Below are 20,537 nucleotides of genomic sequence, written 5' to 3' on the forward strand. Positions count from 1 at the left end.
GGCTGGTTTTGAATCTGAAGTTCCTGAGCTGTTGTTTATCCATGAAATAGTGTATCATTCCTTCAAGTTTGAGTTATAGTTTAGCTGGATAAAGTGTTCTTGGTGAAGCGTTAATTTCATTGAGTTTTTTCACTATATCCCACCATTGTCTTCAGGCTCGGACAGTTTCCTCTGGTAAGTCTGCTATAAATCTAAGGGGTGCTCCTTTGTATGTGATTTTCTTCTTTGACCTTGATACTTGCAGTATTGTGTCTCTGTCTATGGTATTCGTCGTTCTGATTATGATATGTTTTGGGGTCTTTTTATTAGGGTCTCTTTTAGCTGGCACCCTTTGGGCTTCTTGGAACTGGATGCCTGTATTCTCCAGCTCTGGGAACTTCTCAGCAGTAATACCTTTAACTGTTGCTACTTCATTGGGGTTGCCTCCCTGTCCTTCTGGTACTCTGATGATTCATATGTTATTCCTCTTAATTTCATCCCCTAGATCTCTTATTCGTCCGAGTGCTATTTTGAGGTCTTTTTCTGTTATATCTTGTTTTCCTGTATGCTTTCTGCTGCTCATCTTCCAGCTCAATGATTTTCTCTTCAGCTGTTGTCATTCTACTGTTGAGGCACCCACTGAGTTTTTGAGTAGAAAAGATTCTACTGAATCTTTTATTAGTGACATTTCTGTTTGTAGCTTTCTTATTTCTGCTCTCATTTCTTCCTGTATTTTCTTGGTTGTCCATTCCACTGTTTCTTTCATGTCTCCTTTAATTTACTGGATGCCTTTTCCACCATTTCTTTGAGTTCATTAAACATCCTCAACATTTCATCCCTGAATTCTTTATCAGAGAGATTGTATTTGTCTGTATTCTCTCTTGAAGCTTCTGGGCTCTTTTCTTCATCCACTCCTTGTGATGGGGATTTGTGTTGTTTCTTCATGTTGCTGTGGTAGTATGGAGGTGGGACCCTCCACTTCACTATCAGAGTCCCCCTCTCGTTGCAAGAAAGGATTCTGGATGAGTTCGGTCAATGGTAGTCACCTTTTCCTCCTTCTAGAATACTGACTCCCTCTTTGGTGCTCCTCTGTGATTTCTGCACACCAGATGTGGCCAACTATGTGTAGTTGGCCAGATAGTTTTGAGGCTTTTGGAATCATAGTATGTCACATTGCTCAGCTCTTCTGCTGTGCATTATAAACTACCACTGACACAGCCAGTGGCCATGGTTATATGTTGTAAACTGTGTCAGAGAAACACATAGGATTTGACCAGAAGTTGAAGTTTACTGGGTACAGAGGATAGGGCGTTTATCTTGCATGCGGCTGACCTGGATTCGATCCCTGGGTTCTCCTATGGTCCCCTAAACACTGCCAGAAGTAATTCCTGAGGGCAGAGCCAGGAGTAACCCTGTGCATCACTAGGTGTGGCCCCAAACAAGGAAAAACAAAATGTTGCCATTTGAACTTTGTCAGCAGTATTCAGCTCTCTCCCCTGAGGTGGTCTGTTCCTGAGCTCCTGGCTCCCCAGCCTGATTGGCTGCTTCCCGGAGCTGCCCAAGAGAGTGCAGTGCAGCTGTAGCTGCACCCAGGCCAGAGCTCTGGAAGGACTGTCAGTGGTGCCAGAGCCAGACAGATTTAAACTGCCACACCTGGCAGTGCTCCAGGCTTCCTCCTGCCTCTGCACTCAGGGATCATTCCTGGCAGGGCGGGGCTCATGTGCAGTGCCTAGGATTAAGCCTCTGAACTACCTCTCCAGCCCCAAATTAGGTTCGCTCTTTGTTTCGAAGCAGCTAAGCATAATGAAAGCCTCAGTCCCTTGCTTGGCTTCTGTACCACTGGCTTTCTGGTGGCAACAGAGGTGTATCACCCTGTGTGCTTCTCACATGTGCTTCTACAATTTCGGTGGGAACGGGGGTGGGGATACACCCAGAAGTGCTCAAGGGTTACTCCTGGTTCTCAGAAATTACTCTTGGTGGTTCTGGAGAACCATATGGGATACCAGGGATCGAACCCAGATCAGCCCCGTGCAAGGCAAGTACTGTACTATCCCCAGTACTATACCCACTGTACTATCTCCCCAGCCTCTACATAAATTTATTCTTCAGTTCATTCACTAAAGCTAGATAGAACTTACAATTATTTATTTGCTAATCACTAATTTCAGGTCATTAATAGCCACCATATGATTAGTGCCTACTATACTGCAGTTTGGTATAGGAGGTCCAATTGGAATTTGGAAGCCACTAATCTTGAACAGTTCTATCTTTGCAGCTATTTTTTGTTTGGGATTTTTTTTTTTTTTTTTAATTTTTGGGCCATACCCGGTGGTGCTCAGGGAACCCTTTGGAGTTGCAGGCATCAATCCTGAGCCAACTGCGTGCCAAGTAGTTTTTGTTTTATATGTTTTGTTTTATTTTATTAATAAATAATATTTGTTTTTTATTATCGCACAATATAGTACATCGGGTAAAGTGTTGGCATTTCATGTGGCCGACCTGGGTTTGATCCCCAGCATCCCAGAATGTCCCTGAATCACCAGAAATGATTCCTGAGTACAGAGCCAGAAGTAATCTCAGGTGTGGTCCAAACACCAAAAAGGAAAAACAAAAGTCACATGGTGTTATAATACATCAAGCACTGATCTTTCGCACCTATGTTCAGCATTTCCTTCTATCCTTTGAAGTTTAGAACCTGATTCCATTTTGAGCCCTTGAGTGCATCCTAAGCATTGGCAGGTAGGCATGGTCTGCACTAGACGTGTGCTCCTGGGTGTCTGATGGCATGTGCTTGCTTGCCTGTGCAGGAGGCAGACGCTGAGCCCATACTGCAACACTCTCAGGAGCAACCCGCTGCGGCTGACCTGCCGGCAGGACCAGAGAGCAGTCGCTGTGTGTAATTTGCAGAAGTTTCCTAAACCTTTGCCTCGAGAGTACCAGGTAATGCTTTTTGGGAATTTAAGAAACAATTTTAAGGAAGAAAGTATTTTAAAAGGAGTTTATAGTCTGAATTATAAATAAATTCTCTTATAAGGTTTAGTTATTTTCTTTGTTAGGAAAAACAAAAAAGGAAGAATTCTATTTTTTTTTTTAATAGTCTGTACTCACTGTTGTCAGTTGATGAATCTCTAGCAGTGCCTATGGGAAAGAAAAGTGATTTAGGGTATTTTTTTTTCTTTTTGGGTCATACCTGGTGATGCTCAGGGGTTACTCCTGGCTCTGCACTCAGGAATTACTCCTGGCGGTGCTCAGGGGACCATATGGGATGCTAGGAATTCGAACCCGGATTGGCCACATGCAAGGCAAACACCCTACCCGCTGTGCTATCGCTCCAGCCCCTAGGGTATTGTTTTATCTGCTTCTGAATGGTGTTTTCTTTGTCATTTTTTCCAAAGCTATGTTTTTGATTCTCTCAAATTGACACAGAAAACAGGATTCTTAGGGCCAAGAGGTAGCACAGGGGTAGAGCACTGGCCTTGCACACAGCTGCCCAGGGGCTGGCCCTGGCACCCCAGGAGCAAGCCCTGAACACCACCAAGTATGATCCTCAAACAAAACAGAATTATTTAAGGAATACAGCTTAGATATTCTAAGTCAGTCAATCGGAAGACTTAAAAGTTTTGCATTTAAAAAGTTTAAATGTGCACTGGTGAAGGACTGGGTGTCGGAATATTACATGACTGAAACCAAGTCATGAACAACTTTGTAACTGTGTATCTCATTGTGATTCAATTTTAAAAATTTTTTTGAGTTTATAATGGCATCTGAAGTAAAGGAAATGGTACACACATATTGGGTGTCAATCTTTGGTTAAGTTTTTGTTCCATGATATTTCTGAAAACCCTTGGCTCTGCCTGCCGGCTTCCAAAGCACCTTTACTTGGCATATCTGAGGTGCTGATGCAAACAGTTGCTCTGCAATTTGAATTGCTTCCCTGTGCTTAAACTCCTTTGAGAGCTTCAGACTGTGACAGGGCAGTAATGCACCTAAGAGTACTAATAGAGTGGCTGCAGATGTGACCTCTTCAGACTTAGCTGCTATCTTATTCCTTAGGTGTCGAGAGTATTTTATACATATGATCTCTTTCATTTTTTTTCTGTTTTATTTGTTTTTGTTTTGGGGTGACATCCAGCTGTTCAGGGCTCACTCCTGGCTCTGCACTCAGGGATCACTCCTGGCAGTTCTTGGGGGGACCACATGGGGTGCTGAGGATGGAATCCAGATGTATGCAAGGCAAGCACTTACTCACTGTACTGTCTCTCCAGCCCTATCATCTTCTCGTAGTTTTATGTTCTCAGTTTTGTCAAAATGATGTATAAATTGTCTCCTAAAGACAGTTGAAGTACCTTAAATTTTGTGCCAGGAGTGAACAGGAGCCATGCTTTGCATGCAGGGGACCCTGGGTTTGATCCCCTCTAACAATGTAGAGTGCCCCCAAAATAAAGAATAAAATAAAATTTCTTAATTCTTTGTTTTTTTTGCTTTTTGGGTCACACCTGGCAATGCTCAGGGGTTACTCCTGGCTCTGCATCTCAGGAATTACTCCTGGTGGTGCTCGGGGGACCATATGGGATGCTGGGAATCGAACCCGAGTCAGCCGCATGCAAGGCAAACGCCCTACCCATTGTGCTATCATTCCAGCCCCAGAATTTCTTAATTTTTAATATCTTAGTTTTCTTATTTATGAACTGTTGCAAATCGCTGAACAACAGGACAACAGTGTTACAGTGCATCTGTTAAAACTTTTCCTACTCATCCTTGTAAAACAATAAGGAATTTTGTTATTAATAAATAAGTTGGACAAGTTTACGTACCTTTGCTAATTTCTGAAATCACAACAACCTTGAAATGGCTCTCGGATGGCATATTATACTATATATAAAGAAAAGTAAGTGAATATATTTTTGTTTGCTATACAGCATGAGAGGCATTGCTGTACATTTTCTCAGCTTTGAGTGTCTTAATTTTGAGTATGCAAAATGTTTCTTACTTTCCTCTCTCTCTCTCTCTCTCTCTCTCTCTCTCTCTCTCTCTCTCTCTCTCTCTCTCTCTCTCTCTCTCTCTCTGGCAGTACTTTGATGAACTCAGTGGGGTACCTGCAGAAGATCTGCCTTACTATGGTGGGTCTGTAGAAATTGCTGACTACTGCCCTTTCAGCCAGGAATTCAGCTGGCATTTAAGCGGTGAATATCAGCGCAGCTCAGATTGTAGGATATTGGAAAATCAGCCAGGTGAGTTGTCTAATGAAATAAAATGTAGGTACCTATTTAATGACATTTCTGCAACAACGTGTATTGGCTAGGGCATGGGCCTTGGAGCTGGGCAGCGTCTGGGCTGCAGTGCCCCTGCTGTCCGTTGCTGATGGTGTGGAACCTGCACAGCAGGAAGGATGCCCACTCGCTGCATTATCAGAATGCTTAGTATCTGTGTGACACTTCCCTTCCAACATCTCATTCTTTTAAAGCCCTAAACTGAAACATAGTGAAGGTGTTACTGAATTCCACAGATGCGTGAGAGATGGTATCTGATACAGTTCATTGGTGTCAGTATAAGATCTCCCAGTGGAGAAATCTTTTTATTATGTTATTATTTCGGGAGGTGGCTCCCCATGCAATGCAAAGAAGGCCTTGGAGCCACTCCTAGCAGCACTTTGCCAACCTGCAACCGTGAAAGTGCTTTGGTGCCCAAAGGTGCTGTAGTGGTCTGACAGGGCCACACCCTGGCAGTGCTCACCTGGGTCCTGTGCATGCAGAGTGTGGTCCTTACCGCCAGGCTGTCTTCTCAGCACGATGTGAATGAGAGAGAGAGAGAGAGAGAGAGAGAGAGAGAGAGAGAGAGAGAGAGAGAGTGTGTGTGTGTGTGTGTGTGTGTAGGGCGTGAGGAGGTGGCCAGAGGAGGTGGCCAGTGCTGCAGCTTTCTACTGGCTGAGGGGTCACTCCTGGTGGTGCTGGGGATCAAACTGGATCAGTCACATGCAAGTCAGCTGCCTTAGTCCCTATACTGTCTCTCTGGCCCTTTTATTTATGTATTTTTATTGAGGTAACACTGGCTTACAAGACCATGTTTCCACCTCAGTGAATAGACCGTACCACAGCTGCTACCAAGGAGATCTGGTGCCCGTGTCCTGTCAGGAACCCTCTGCCCTGCCTCACCTGCTGGCCCCTCCTGCAGACTCCGTGCTGCCTCCCACATCTGCGGTCATGTGCTTACACATCTCCTGCGTATTTTACTTCTGGTGAATCAGTGAATCATGCAGGATTTATGTTTATGATTTATCCACTTAGCATAAATGTCTCGCCAGTACAGAGGAATGGGCCTTGCCTTGCACACAGCTGACCAGGTTTGATCTCAGCACCCCTGGTGGTCCCCTGACCATTCAGGAGTGACCCACTAGCACAGAGCCAGGACTAAACCCTGACCCTGCTGGGTGTGGCCTCAGAACTGTCACTGTATCACTGTATCACTGTCATCCCGTTGCTCATCAATTTGCTCGAGCGGGTACCAGTAACATCTCCATGTGAGACTTGTTATGTTTTTGGCATATCGAATACACCACAGGTAGCTTGCCAGGCTCTGCCGTGCAAGTGAAATACTCTCAGTAGCTTGCCAGGCTCTCCGAGAGGGATGGAGGAATCGAACCCAGGTAGGCCATGTGCAAGGCAAACACCCTACCCACTGCACTATCGCTCAAAACTGAATAGTTTTTACTTTTAATAGCATTCATTTGTATAATTAACTAGTCTTTTCCCCCTTTTCTTTCCGACCCTCATGCCCGCCCCAGCAGTGCTGACGCAGGGCCACTCCTAGCGCCAGGGAGACCACAAGCACCCTGGTCCTCGTGCTGCCTCCAGCTCTCCAAAGTCAATCTCTTTTTTTCAGTCAATTTTTAAGAAAGCTTTTCTGGTTTGTTTCAGACCTTTTAAAAAACTATGGTGCTGAAAAGTATGGCCCTCATTCGGTTTGTCTAATTCAGAAATCAGCGTTTATCATGGAGAAGTGCGAGAGGAAGCTGAGTTACCCAGACTGGGGAAGTGGCTGTTACCAGGTAAACTATAGGATTGCTTAATAGTTATGTCAAATATTGTATAATTTTATCTAGTTCTTTACATGACTTGGGGAATCAGTACTGCACTGAATCTTAGAAAATCAAATTACAAGTTTTTAAATTGCACAATATTTTTTTGACAACAAAACTACATAATTACTAGGAAATTTTCCTAGAACTAAAATTATTATAAAAATGTCGAGGAGGGTTTGCACAGCATGCAGCCGGTGATTCTCATGCCGTTCCTCTTGAGCTCACCTCACAGTTCTCTGCTTTGCTGTTTATTTTATTTTTTTTAGTCTGTTTTCAAACTTGTTTCCTACAGGTTTCCTCCTCCTCTTTGCTCAGCTTCTATTGACTTTTTAAATCCCCTGCCGTGTTCTTTATTTCTGCCATTTCTGACTGTAGGCTCTTTTTCATTTCAACTGTCCTGCTTCCTCGTGCCCTGCTGACCTCTGTGCTGTCATCTCTGGACGCACTGAGCAGCCTCTGTCCTCGTGACAGTCAGTGCAGTCCCTGTCTGGTGATTCTCTGGTGATTCTGTCTTTGCTCATTGAACTTGGTGGTTTTCTCTGTGTTTTTGCCATTGGTTTCTAGTGTTCTTATTTAAAGGATTTCTATCCAAGGCTTTTCCATTGCTATTATTCATTTTGATATTACGTTGCCTGAGATTTGGCTGGCTCCTGCAACCTTTGACTTGTCCTCTTCTTTATGTGAATATTTCTTTGTTTCTGCTAAAAGATATTCTTTAATTTCTCTGCCTCCACCCTGGAATCAACTGTTTCTTCAAAAACTCTAGTTTGCCCCAGTGGAGTGTGGAGCCTAGGGACGAGACCCACGGGCAAGATGCTCATTGTTGCCGAGTCATCGCTGCTCCCTTGCTCTGGGAAGGCAGTGTGGCCGCATGTGTCAGCTTGGCCATACGTTTTTGATTCTGGTGCAATACCAAAGACTTTTCTTCCTCCCGGCCCCTCCTCCCTTCCCCCTTCTATACTTGTAACTCTGTTCTCTGGCAGCAGAGAATCTGGTTCTGGTTGCCCTCAGTACATTTACATATTTGTTCTGTCCAGGTCCCTGCCACCTTCTCTCACACCTTTGTGGTCACTTTCCTCCCCACTTAGCCTCCAAATCAACCCACCAGGAAAAACCTCTCCCCCCAGATCCAAACCTTTTGGCTATAAAACATTTATTTTTCATAAAACTTTCTAATCTTTACACATATTTCTATTTATCAACTTTTAATCAACTTTTTAATTGATTTTTATCAAAGTTATTATTAATCAACTTTTTAAAATGTTTAATAAAACAATTTGATAGTTATTTTTATGAAAATAATCTCCTATTCCTCTCCTCAGGGAAAACTTCTGGGGGTCAGGTGCTTCTGTGATATTTTTTCCAGTATTAAGTTCTCAGTTTGTTATTTTTTCTTTTTTCTTTTCTTTTTTTTTTTTTTTGCTTTTTTGAGTCACACCTGGTGATGCACAGGAGTTACTCCTGGCTCTGCACTCAGGAATTAATCCTGGTGGTGCTCAGGGGACCATATGGGATGCTGAGAATCGAACCTGGGTCGGCCACATGCAAGGCAAACGCCCTACCCACCATGCTCTAGCCCCTCAGTTGGTTCTTACTTCAAAGAATGATCACATTGCCCTCTACCAGGGATAGTATTTATTTAATGCTGGGTTAATGGAAGTGGTTACATTTACTGCTGTTTTCAGGAGTGTTACATTGATGATAGTTATTTTTTAAATGGTTCCATTGTTGAAAAAGCTTTTGGAACTTCTTGCTTGAAACCAGGGTCAGTGGATGGGAAGGAGCGACAGTACAGTTGGGAGGACGTTTGCCGTGCTCAAGCCTGCATCCCACAGGGCCCCCCAAGGATGAATTTCTGAGTGCAGAGCCAGAAGTAACCCCTAACCATTGCCGGGCGTGGCCCCCAAAAAATAAATAAATAAATTGTTTTGTATTTTTTTTAAAAAACAACCTTTAGCTTTATCTAAGAAAATATCTAAGAAAAATCACACTTATGTTAACTTGTGTTATAATCAGTTACCTTTAACCATACTTGTTTCTGGGGAACTTTGGGTATATCTGTAAATTACATCTGCTTGTAAAGAGAAACTTTGTCACTGTCAGACATAGTCAGAAACTTGCACTTATTTTGAATATATTCCACGAGAGAAGTTTTAGGAAAAAAAATTTTTTCTATATTTTTTGTTTGTTTTTTTGCCACACCTAGTGGTGATAAAGGCTTACTTCTGTGTATGTGCTCAGGACCACTCCAGGGTGCTCGAGGGATCAAACCTGGGTCGGCTGTGTGCAGGGCGAGTTCCTACCCACTCTTGCCCTAGGAATATTGAAAGCTAAGTAGTATAATTTATGTGAAGTCCTTGCAAAAAAAATTTTTGAAGAAGACACAATTATCTAAAATTACTTTAAAGTTACCTCTAAGGTGTATTTTTCTCCCCTCATCATCGTGATGCTTGGGGAGCAATGGCATTCAGAGGGCCATTCCAGGGTCTCACACATGCAAGTCCTGTGCTTTGTCACTTGGGCCACTTCCCTGGCTTCAGTGGGTTGATTTTCTCTATTTTGTTTTTGTTCTTATGGGCTTGGGGGGCCACAGCAGCGGTGCAGGTGTGGGGGAAGGTGGCAGGGACCTGCTCCTGGCTCTGCTCTCAGGGATCCTGGCAGGCTCAAGGGACTTTATGAGCTGCCAACAGTTGAAGCCAGGTTGGCTGTGTGCAAGGCTAGTCTTCTCACTCTGACCCCTCATTTGCTTTTTATTTATTTTTTTAAATATTTTTTTAATTTTATCACCATGTGGAAAGTTACAGAGTTCTCAGGTTTATGTCTCAGTTATACCGTATTCAAACACCATCCCTTCACCAGTGCCCATAATCCACCACCAAAATCCCTGGTATTCCCCCCACCCCCCACCCCAACTCTATAACTGATGAATTTCACTTTATTTTCTTTTCACCTTGATTACGTTCAATATTTCAACACAAAACTCACTATTGTTGTGGGAGTTATACCCCCAAACAAGATAACCCTAATAAGGAAGCATTTGATAATTAGTTTTCCATTAAAAAATTGTATGTTTTCAGGTTTTAAAAAAGGACGCGCGGCCGCGCGCGGCTCGGATGTGTCCCAGTCCCGAATCCTGGAGCCGTGTTAGTTGCTGTTCAGTGTCACCAGGGCTCCATCTGGAGAAGGTGTGCTGGCGGCACCTCCCCCTTCCGGCTCCCCGGTGTTGCTGGCCCCAATTCGGGTCCGGAGCATTTTCCGGGCCGCGTTGCTCACCAGAATGCCTGCCGCTTCTCTGTTGATTGTGGAAGATCTCATTTGCTTTTTAAAAGTTACTTTATTGGCTTACAGTGGAAGGATGATTCCTACTTTTAAAGATTCTACCAGTCTTTAAAAAGTGGATCGCTGATTATTTTTATCTCTGAACAGAGAATCTGGGATAAGAGCATTAGAATAAAGAACTTATACATTTCCATGCAATATGCTTTTTATAATGCATATGTATCACTGTTATAATTTAGAACAACTAATAAAAATATGTAAAATTTGGTAACTTGTAGAGAGATTTGAGGCATGATGAATGATTCCTTTAAGATGAACTATATGAAAGTACTGGAATATATGGAAATGTTATTCTTTTTAAAATCCTTTTTTTTAATTGGCTCGCCGTGAGATAGAGCATTACAGAGTTGTCCATGATTATTGTGTTTCAGTTATATAATGTTCCAACATCCATCCCTCCACCATTGTAATTTCCCTCAACCAGTGTCCCCAGTTTCCCTCCCACCCCTTCAAGCCACCCCACCCCAGCCTGCCTCTATGGCAGGCACTTCTTTCTCTTCTCTCTCTCTCTCTCTCTCTCTCTCTTTCTCTCTCTCTCTCTCTAGGCATTATGGTTTGCGATACATATGCTGAAAGGTCTATCCATTTACCTGCTTTCAACACTCACTTCTTGTCCCGAGTGATTTTTCCACCTACTGTTGTCATAATGGACCTGCTCTTTCTTCACTGCCCTCCATCTCCCATACCACTGACCAGCCAGGAAATGCTGTTCTTAAGAAAGCTGACTTGAGGAGGTTGTGAATCCAAGTTTTATGTAAAGCTGTGTGTCACTTCATGCTTTACATGAAAATTGTCGGGACTGGAGCGATAGCACAGCGAGTAGGGCATTTGCCTTGCACGTGGCCGACCCAGGTTCGATTCCCAGCATCCCATATGGTCCCCTGAGTACCACCAGGAGTAATTCCTGAGTGCAGAGCCAGGAGTAATCCCTGTGTATCACCGGCTGTGACCCAAAAAGAAAAAAAAAATTGTCTATAGCGGTTCATCAGCTAATTTACAAGGTGCTAGTCTCAACGTTTGATGCACTGCTCCTACAGAATAAAATTCTTTCAGAACCTAAACTTAACTCGCTTGATGTGAGATAAGGATAAAGATAAAGAAAGGTCACCGCAAATTGTATCCCATGGCCACTATTATTTTTTTTTAATTTTATTGAATCACAATGAGATAGTTACAAGCTTTCATGTTTGGGTTACAATCACACAATGATCAAACACCCATTCCTCCACCAGTGCACATTTCCCACCACAAATATCCGCGGTATACCCCCCTTTCCCACCTGCCTCCTGCCTCCATGGCAGGCAATATTCCCCATACTCTCTCTCTACTTTTTGGCATTATGGCCACTATTCAGTAGTGCATTTTTCTACAGTTAATGTAAAAGACATATACTAGAATCTTATTCATTTTTTTTTTCTTGTTTGAAGGTTTCTTGTTCTCTTGAAGGCCTAAAGGTTTGGGTTCAGGACACGTCGTATCTGTGTAGTCGGGCCGGCCAGGTCCTCCCTGTCAGTATCCAGATGAATGGCTGGATTTACGATGGAAACCTCATCTGCCCATCCTGTTGGGACTTCTGTGAGCTCTGTCCTCCAGAGAGAGATCCTCCAGTTGCTAACCTGACCCGCGCACTCCCGCTGGGTGAGTTACAGGTTCAGGCGGGACATTTCTTACTGAATGTGAAAGCAGCTGTGAGACTGGCTGAACCCTGGGAGCTCGATGTGACACCGCCCTCCACCTCTCTTAGGGGTTTAAGGTTGGTCGGCTTGATAGCTTCTGTTTGGTGAGAGCCAGTGTGAGGGACAATTTGATGTGACTGACCTTAGACTACCACCAAAAAAATTCATTGACATTTACAAAAAGGTAATGCAAAATGATTCCCATTTTGAAACAATAAACAAAATTTTGTTCAAAAAACAATTAAACATATTCTAGATGTCAATATAGAGGGAACGACACTGGAAAAGATTCTCAAGAAAGGGTTTGAAGCATTTATGTATGATCCTGGGCACGGCCCACGGCCCCGGAGCCCTGCTAATAAGTGACCCCTGAGAACAGAGCCAAGAGTAGGTCCTGAGCACCGCTGGCTGTCGCCCCAAAACAAAAACGAAACAGTTAAGAAAGGGTGAGGGGACCGCAGCACTGTTTACAATAGCCAGAATCTGGAAAAAACCCGAGTGCCCTAGAACAGATGACTGGTTGAAGAAACTCTGGTACATCTATACAATGGAATACTATGCAGCTGTTAGAAAAAATGAGGTCATGACGTTTGCATATAAGTGGATCAACATGGAAAGTATCATGCTAAGTGAAATGAGTCAGAAAGAGAGAGACAGACATAGAAAGATTGCACTCATCCGTGAAATATAGAATAATAGACTATAAGACTAATGCCCAAGAACAGTAGAAATAAGTACCAGGAGATTGTTTCCATGGCTTAGAGGCTGGTCTCTCATTCTGGGTAACTCAGGGAAGGGACCACCAAGTAAAATGTGGTTGGAGGTCATGTGGGGGAAGGGTGATGCAGGCCGAATACAGACTAGAGACTGAACACAATGGCCACTCAACACCTCTATTGCAAACCACAACACCTAATCAGAGAGAGAGAACAAAAGGGAATTGCCTGCCATAGTGGCAGGGTGGGGTGGGGGGAGACGGGACTGGGGAGGGGGGGAGGGATGTTGGGTTTACTGGTGGTGGAGAATGGGCACTGGTGAAGGGATGGGTTATCGAACTTTGTATGGGGGAAACATGAGCACAAAGATGTATGGATCTGTAACTGTACCCCCACGATGACTCTCTAATTAAAAATAAACTAATAAAAAAAAAAAGGGTGAGGGGAGAGGAAAAGCTCCAAGGAGATACACACACCCATGCACACATGTGTGTACACACACACACACACAAACACACATACACATACATACACACACGCACACTGTGAGGTAGAAAGCAGGCTGAAAAGACAAATTAGTTCGGTTTGGGGGATAATATTACCTGAGATTGCAGAGAATAGAATTGAGATAGATAGATAGATGAAAGGGATGGTAGGGAAACTGAGTCCTGTTACCTTTCTTAGAACTAGGAGAGGAATGGAAAGAAATGCATTGAAAAGAATGTCTATATGTTCTGTTAGTGAAAATTTGCAAACTTTAAAGATTGACAGCCCATTTAAAAGTTGTAAAAGCATGGGGCTGGAGCAATAGTTCATGCAGAAGGGCACTTGCCTTGCATGGGGCTCACCCAGGTTTGATTCCTGGCATCCCACATGGTCCCCCAAGCACATCCAGGAATAATTCTTGAATGTAGAGTGAGGAGTAACCCCTGAGCACCACTGGGTGTGGCTCAAAAAACCAAACAGCAACAGTAAAACAAGCAAACAAGTTTGAAAGCAAAATCCATGGCTTTTCAGTAAACATTTTTACCTATGAAATTTTTTCACAGTTTGACATTTTAGAAAATAAATAATAAAATTTGTTTTGCAATAATTGATCTTCTCCACTGGAGACATTTTAAATGGACCTAGACAGCTCTTTGCTTTGAGGCATCGAGGGGAGCGAGACAGGCAGGGCCAGGAGCTGACCAGCCCTGCGCCTGCTCATGGAACCTGCTGGAAGGGTCGGGTCGGGATCCAGAGCGGCATCTGCTCCACTCACTCAGCGCCTGCTCAGGTCATCTGTACGCAGTTAGGGCAGATGCCGGGCGGTACCCAGCCTGGGTTGGATTCCACATGGTCCCCTAAGTGTGGCTGGGTGTGGTCCTAGAGGTGGCCCAGGCAAGGCAGGGCAGCCCATGCTGCACCGCTGGCCTGCTTGGCTGAGTCACAGGTGAGGCCTGTTACCCCACCCCCAATCTCTGACCACCTCTCAAGAGCCCCTTACACCAACACACACACACACATATATACACACATACATACATATACATATATATACATATATGTGTATATATATTTGCAACATATATGTAAATATATATTTATAACATATGTAAATAAAACACTAGAAGATAGATGGCTTTTAGGCATTTCTTTGAGAGGAAAGGAGGTTGGGTTTGGTGGAGGAAGGAAGGAAGGAAGGAAATGCCCCTTTACCCTCAGTATGTCGAATCTGCTGCTTGCCATGAAACCTGTGTTGATATGTTATGTGGGTGGATGTGTAGACATTGTCCTGGTTTTCCTAGAACAGTTTATATGCCTGTTGCCATGGTATAATTCCTAAAAGCTGTGCCTTGAGTTAAAATAATCAAAGAGAGCAATGTAGTTTCCCTAAGCAAATTTTATTTCACCTTTATCTGAAGCAAATTGGCTTGGCACCTCCAGCCTCCAAGCTCTGCCGCAGGCCGGTCAGAAAGACAGACATACTCGCGGGCTGTCCCTGCCCCTGCAGGCTCCCCTCAGGAGGTCAGTCAGCGCCCAGGCAGAAGTCGGGCACGAGGGGCTGGGACCCGGCCCTGCACACGGCCCCGAAGGTACCTAGAGACTCTAAAATGTTCAGAACATTCTTCTCTGGGCACAGTTTTGCAAACCCTTTGTATTCTAAGTCCTAGGCTGTTTGTGGGCTGTGGGCAGGGTTAGATATCCTAACCTATGGCATTTTTAGTTAGAGGAATAAAATTTTCCCGCAAAATTTTATGAAGTGGGCAGGCTTCACTCTCAGGAGCTCAGGGAACCGCAAGACAAGGAGGAGGCGAATGCACACTCCGTGGGAAAGACGGGAGCAAGGGCAGTGGGCAGCGCGAAGCGACTTGCCGCTACTGCAGGTCTGAACATATTTAGAAAGATCAACGAATTAGAAAATTAGCGTAGTCTTCTCCTGCTAAGCGAACCTGCTATTGGTTGTCTGAATTTGCTACTCTGGCCAGGCCTTTTTAAAGTACAGAAGTATAGGGTTGGGAAAAAACAAAAGTAAAAATAGATAAAATACAGACATTACTGTCTAACTTTGGATTTTTTTCCCTTTTTGTTTGCTCTTTCTCCATCTCCTTTCCTCCCTCTCTCTTTCCCCCTCCCTCCCTCTCTCTCTCTCTCCCTCTCTCTCTTCCCCTCCCTCTCTCTCTCTCCTCTCTCTCCCCTGTCTCTCTCCTCTCTCTCCCTCCCTTTCTCCTCCCCTCTTCCCCTCCCTCTCTCCCTCTCCCTCTCTCCTCCTCTCTATTCCTCCCTTCCTCTCTCTCTCCCTCTCTTCCCTCTCTCTTTCTCCCTCTCTTCCCCCTCCCTCTCTCTCTTCTTCTCTATCTAGTTTCATGTGTCATTCTGACAGTGCTCAGGCTCACTCCTTAGAGATCACTCTGGTAGGGTGCATGGACCATATGGGGTGCTGGGAATCAAACTGGCTTGACCATGTGCAAGGCGAGCACCCCACCAGTGCGTCTTTTCTTCTTCTTCTTTTTTTTTTTTTTTTTTTTTTGCTTTTTGGGTCACACCCAGCGATGCTCAGGGGTTACTCCTGGCTTTGCACTCAGGAATTATTCCTGGCGGTGCTCAGGGGACCATATGGGATGCTGGGAATTGAACCCGGGTCGGCCACCTGCAAGGCAGACGCCCTACCCACCATGCTATCGCTCCAGCCCCCAACCAGTGCATCTTTTCAAGACGCTGATTTACACAGCTGTTGTCGCTGGGTCTCAACTCCCATGTCCCTTCACTCCTTAGTGTGGATTCTCTCCCTCCCCGGCCTGTCTCCAGACAGTTACACTCTTGAGCTCGTGATGGCGGCGTGAGCCCCAGGTGGTCCAGGCCTGTGCAGACCCCTCACACCCACACCTCGGAGACCCAAACCCCGGAGCCTTATGTCTGTTCCTCCCAGGCCCTCTTCCGGGCTTCCCCTCTCACTTTGCTCTTGCCATAACTCTGGAAGCAGTGCCTTGCCCTTCCTTAGATGTGTTACTCTGCATACCGAAGATGAGTGGGAAATCCCATGTTTGTTCTCGTCCTTCTGACTTACATCATTTAATATAAGATCCTCCAGTTCCATTCATGTTGCCACAAATCACATGAGTTCGTCATTGCCTGTGGCTAGTAATATTCTGTTGTGTATGTTCGCCACACCTTCCTCGTCCCCTCCCCTGTTACAGGAACACTGTTTCCATACCCTGGCTCTTGTACTAAGTGCAGTGATTATAGGTGTGCAGATATCTTTTTGAATGATTGCTTTAATTTTCAGTTTCTGGTTTTGGCTTTGAGCCATACCCAGCTATGCTCAGGCCATACTTCTGGCTCTGTGCTTAGGAATTACTCCTTATGGTGCTTGGAGGATCATATGAGATGCTGGGGACCAAGCTCAGGTGGCTTGTGTACAAGACAGCACCCTGCCCATTGTACTATCACTCTGGTTCCTTAACTTTTGGTTTCTTGACATATCACTCCTCTTTTTTTTCTTTTTTTTGCTTTTTGGGTCACACCCAGCAATGCAGAGAGGTTACTCCTGGATCTGCACTCAGGAATCACCCCTGGTGGTGCTCAGGGGACCATATGGGATGCTGGGAATCGAACCGGGGTCAGCCACGTGCAAGGCAAACGCCCAACCCGCTGTGCTATTGCTCCAGCCCCATTGACATACCACTCTTTTTTTTTTTTTAAGTAAATAGATTTTATTTAGAGGTTTCTGAGGGAAGGAGGAAGGGATAAGTGGAAAAGAAAAAACAGTAGGAGTAATGCGCTCAAGAGAGAATGCAGGCTTCTCCAAGGGTGGAGGAAGCTCTACACACATCCTAGCATTCTGGACACGAAAGCATGAAAGTACACATCTCAAGAGGGGAGATGCGGGCGACACATGTGCTCGGCCACATGGGCACAAGCAGCACATGGGCTCAGGCAGCATATGCGCCGACATACCACTCTTGATAGGAATGGCTTAACTTTGGGCTTAGAAATTTGAACACATGAGTTCTCAAAATGTCTTAATTTATGGGGCTGGAGAAAGATATAGTAGGCCTTGCCTTGCATGTGACCAACCTGGGTTCAATCCCTAGTCCCGCATACAGCCCCCCAAGTTCAGCCAGTGCTCCCTGAGTCCAGAGCGAGGAGGCAGCCTTTAGTGCTGCTTGCTTATGGCACAAAAACAGAGTCTGAATTTGAGATGATGAATGTCATAGTCCTGCTCATTGGGAGCAAAGAATAGAAGAGATTCATGAATCCCATCTAAAAAAAACTGTAGGCACATCTTTTTCTCAGGTATTTTAGGGCCAAAGATAGTATAGGTGGTAAACCTTACAGGTAGTTGACCCCTATTCGATTCTTCATACTACATAGGGTCCCCCAGAATCACCCAGAGTGATCCCTGAGCACTGCCGGGTATGGCAGAGAAAGAAAACAAAAGATTTATTTCTCCATAGAAGTTTTTTGCTTTTGCTTTTGAGACTACTTCCGGGGGTGCTCAGGGCTTGCTCATGACTCTGCTCAGGAATCACTCCTGGCAGGGCTGGAGGGAACCATACAGATGCCAGGAACTGAAGCCAGGTCAGCACGTGCAAGGCAGGCTTCCTGGACCCTTCATAAAAAGTATTTTTATGGCTGTATTTTCTAAGTTTGAGGAGTTCAGTCTTGATCATGGTCTCCCCAGTGGTCTTTGTCATCATAATCAATTTACTCAGTTCAGAAACTGCCTCTAGAAAATGTCCTGTTTGTTCCCGCAGACCTCTGTTCCCGCTCGTCCAGCCTGGCAGCCGCCCTCTGGCTCCTGCTGGGTAACCTGTTTCCCCTGCTGGCTGGATTTCTTCTCTGTGTGTGGCACTAGGAATTAAAATGTGAATTTTCCAGACGTTCTCCTGTGTCCCGTTGTTCACGGCAGAGTGCAGTCCCGGCTGGGCCTGGTGGAGCCGGCGGCCCTTGCCATGGAGCTGGTGACGTCATTTCCTCAGCTCTGGCAGCCGCGGGGCTGGAGAGGGAGGAAGAGTTCCAAGTCAGCCAGTCACTTGTGCTTCAGGATACATGAGCTTCAAGATTTCCCCTTAAATGGGCGATGACTGATGACGTTTTCAGAGTGAAGACATACCTCAGCATTTTCATTAGCTTGGAGTGATGGATGGGCAAGTTCATCAATACTGTGATGTGTGCAAGATTATAAGTTATGAGTCTTGTCTTCTGGAGTGTAAACTGTCCTTGGACTTATGAGAGAATAATTGAATTGGAATTTCTGCATCACTGGTCTGTATTTTAAATTTCATGATAAACATTGTATATTTAAATCATGGTTATAATTGTCCTAAGGGTTTCTTTTTTCTTAAGTTACCTTTTGCTAAATCTTGTAATAATTTGACCATGCTTGCTCATTTTTGAAGCCAGCAGTGAAACAATTTACTACTGTTTATACATGTCAGAATCTCTTGCAGCTCTATTCGTGCTCACAGGTTTTAGACTTGGCTTCCAGTTTTCCCATTCATTTTCGAAGGGCTTGAAGAACTATGGAAGCAGAGTGCCCTTTCTCAGAAAAACTGAAGGCCTGCTACATAAGAAAATAATTATGTTTTTAAATAATAGTTAACACAATTATAATTCAGTGAAAGTAGAACTCCTTTTTGATCAATGAGGATTAAAGGAAATTTTGGTAGTAGCCAGAGCAGTAGTCCAGTGGGCAGGAAGCTTCCCTGACGCCCCTTATGGTCCCCCACGCACCACCAGGCATGATCCCTGGGTGCAGAGCAGAGGTAAGCCTGAACACCCCTGGATGTGGCTCAAAAACCCAAAAATAATTTAAGTAAAGAAATGAAATTTTGGTGTAGATAAGTACAGTTTATTTTCAAGTGAGATTAGAAATTATTACAGAATAATTTATACTTTTTCTGGAAATTATGTATAGGAAGAAAATTTTAGGTCAAAACAGTATGGTCTGAATTATGAATAACAACTTTTAGGGCTATAGGGTCCACTCTACTATAGAACATTCGGTCAAATCCATAGGAGTGGGAAGACAACCTTTACCTTAAAAGGCTGGAGCAATAGTGCAGAGGGGAGAACGTTAGCCTTGCACACAGCTTCCTGGGTTCCATCCCTGGCATCCCATGTGGTTCCCAGAGCACCGCCAGGAGTAATTCCTGAGTGCAGATCCAGGAGTCACCCCTGAGCATCGCCGGGTATGGCTCCAGAAACACAAACAAAACCAAACAGATGAATAAAGGAAGGCACTGCCTGCACCCTGTGCCCACTGTTCAACCCTCTTTGCTGCAGCAGAGATTTGCCACCCGAAGCTGTTCTTCTGGCTCCCAGGTTAGCCAATATTCTAGTAATTCCAGTGTGAGATTTTCCAATAATGAGTGATGTCTAGTTATTCTCACTGAAGGTAATAAAGTCCTGTAGAATTACAAACAAAACCTTTAGAGAAACATTTATTTATTCATTAGTTGGTCCTATAATTTAGCATTTAGATATTGAACACTCTTAAGAAACTACATAATAAATACAGTATTTATTAAAGAATAATTTTAGTTGATTTTTTGGTACTAGGGCCAAAAGAGGAAGCCCAGCATAAAGAAAAGTTTTTTCTTCTACTTTTTCTTAAAGTAGAAGTGTTTATCATTGTGAAAAGGAGGCATCTCTAGCATAGACAATTTTGGCTAAAAAGAAGTGAGGAATAATGACATCAGTCCAGTGCTCAATTTTCTTCCTTATGTGCAAGATCAGAGAAAAGTATAAAGAGTATATATTTTTTACAAATTATAAACATTAGAACTTTATACATTATATACCTACTGTAATCCTGACTCATCTGCAAAGTAACATAAAGAATTTCACCAAAATATACTATGAATTCACTATGAATTATAGTGACTGCTTTGGCTCTGTTTTGACTGGTATGCCATAATGCTATTTAAGTAGTATTGTTTCCAAGCATGGTGCTTTTTATACTTGAATTATATATGTATATATATTTTTATTAATTTATTCTTTTATTGAATCACCATGTGGAAAGTTACAAAGCTTTCAGGTTTAAGTCTCAGTTACACAATGCTCAAATACCCATCCCTTCACCAGTGCACATATTCCACCACCAAGAATCACAGTATACCTCCCTCCCCCCCACCTCCCCAGCCCTCCACCCCACATGTGTAACTGGTACATTTCACTTTACTTTCACTTTACTTTGATTACATTCAATATTTCAACAAAAAACTCACTATTATTGATTGGGAGTTTCTCCCCCCTAAAGTC

General features: G+C 44.0%; 1 protein-coding gene across 4 annotated transcripts in view; it reads left to right on the forward strand.

Moving 5' to 3' along the window:
* LMLN (leishmanolysin like peptidase) overlaps nt 1-18,589 on the forward strand; it is an 80,190-nt gene extending 61,601 nt beyond the window's left edge. For all 4 annotated transcript variants that reach the window (XM_055126916.1, XM_055126919.1, XM_055126917.1 and 1 more), the window contains 5 exons: nt 2,787-2,919; nt 5,051-5,210; nt 6,894-7,024; nt 11,824-12,034; nt 18,026-18,589. In XM_055126916.1, the coding sequence (XP_054982891.1) occupies nt 2,787-2,919; nt 5,051-5,210; nt 6,894-7,024; nt 11,824-12,034; nt 18,026-18,126 (736 nt within the window). In that variant the 3' untranslated portion in view covers nt 18,127-18,589. The remainder of the gene's footprint in view (nt 1-2,786; nt 2,920-5,050; nt 5,211-6,893; nt 7,025-11,823; nt 12,035-18,025) is intronic.
* The last annotated feature ends 1,948 nt before the right edge of the window (nt 18,590-20,537 follow it).

Source organism: Sorex araneus, chromosome 2, assembly GCF_027595985.1.
Source record: "Sorex araneus isolate mSorAra2 chromosome 2, mSorAra2.pri, whole genome shotgun sequence".
Lineage (NCBI taxonomy): Eukaryota > Metazoa > Chordata > Mammalia > Eulipotyphla > Soricidae > Sorex > Sorex araneus.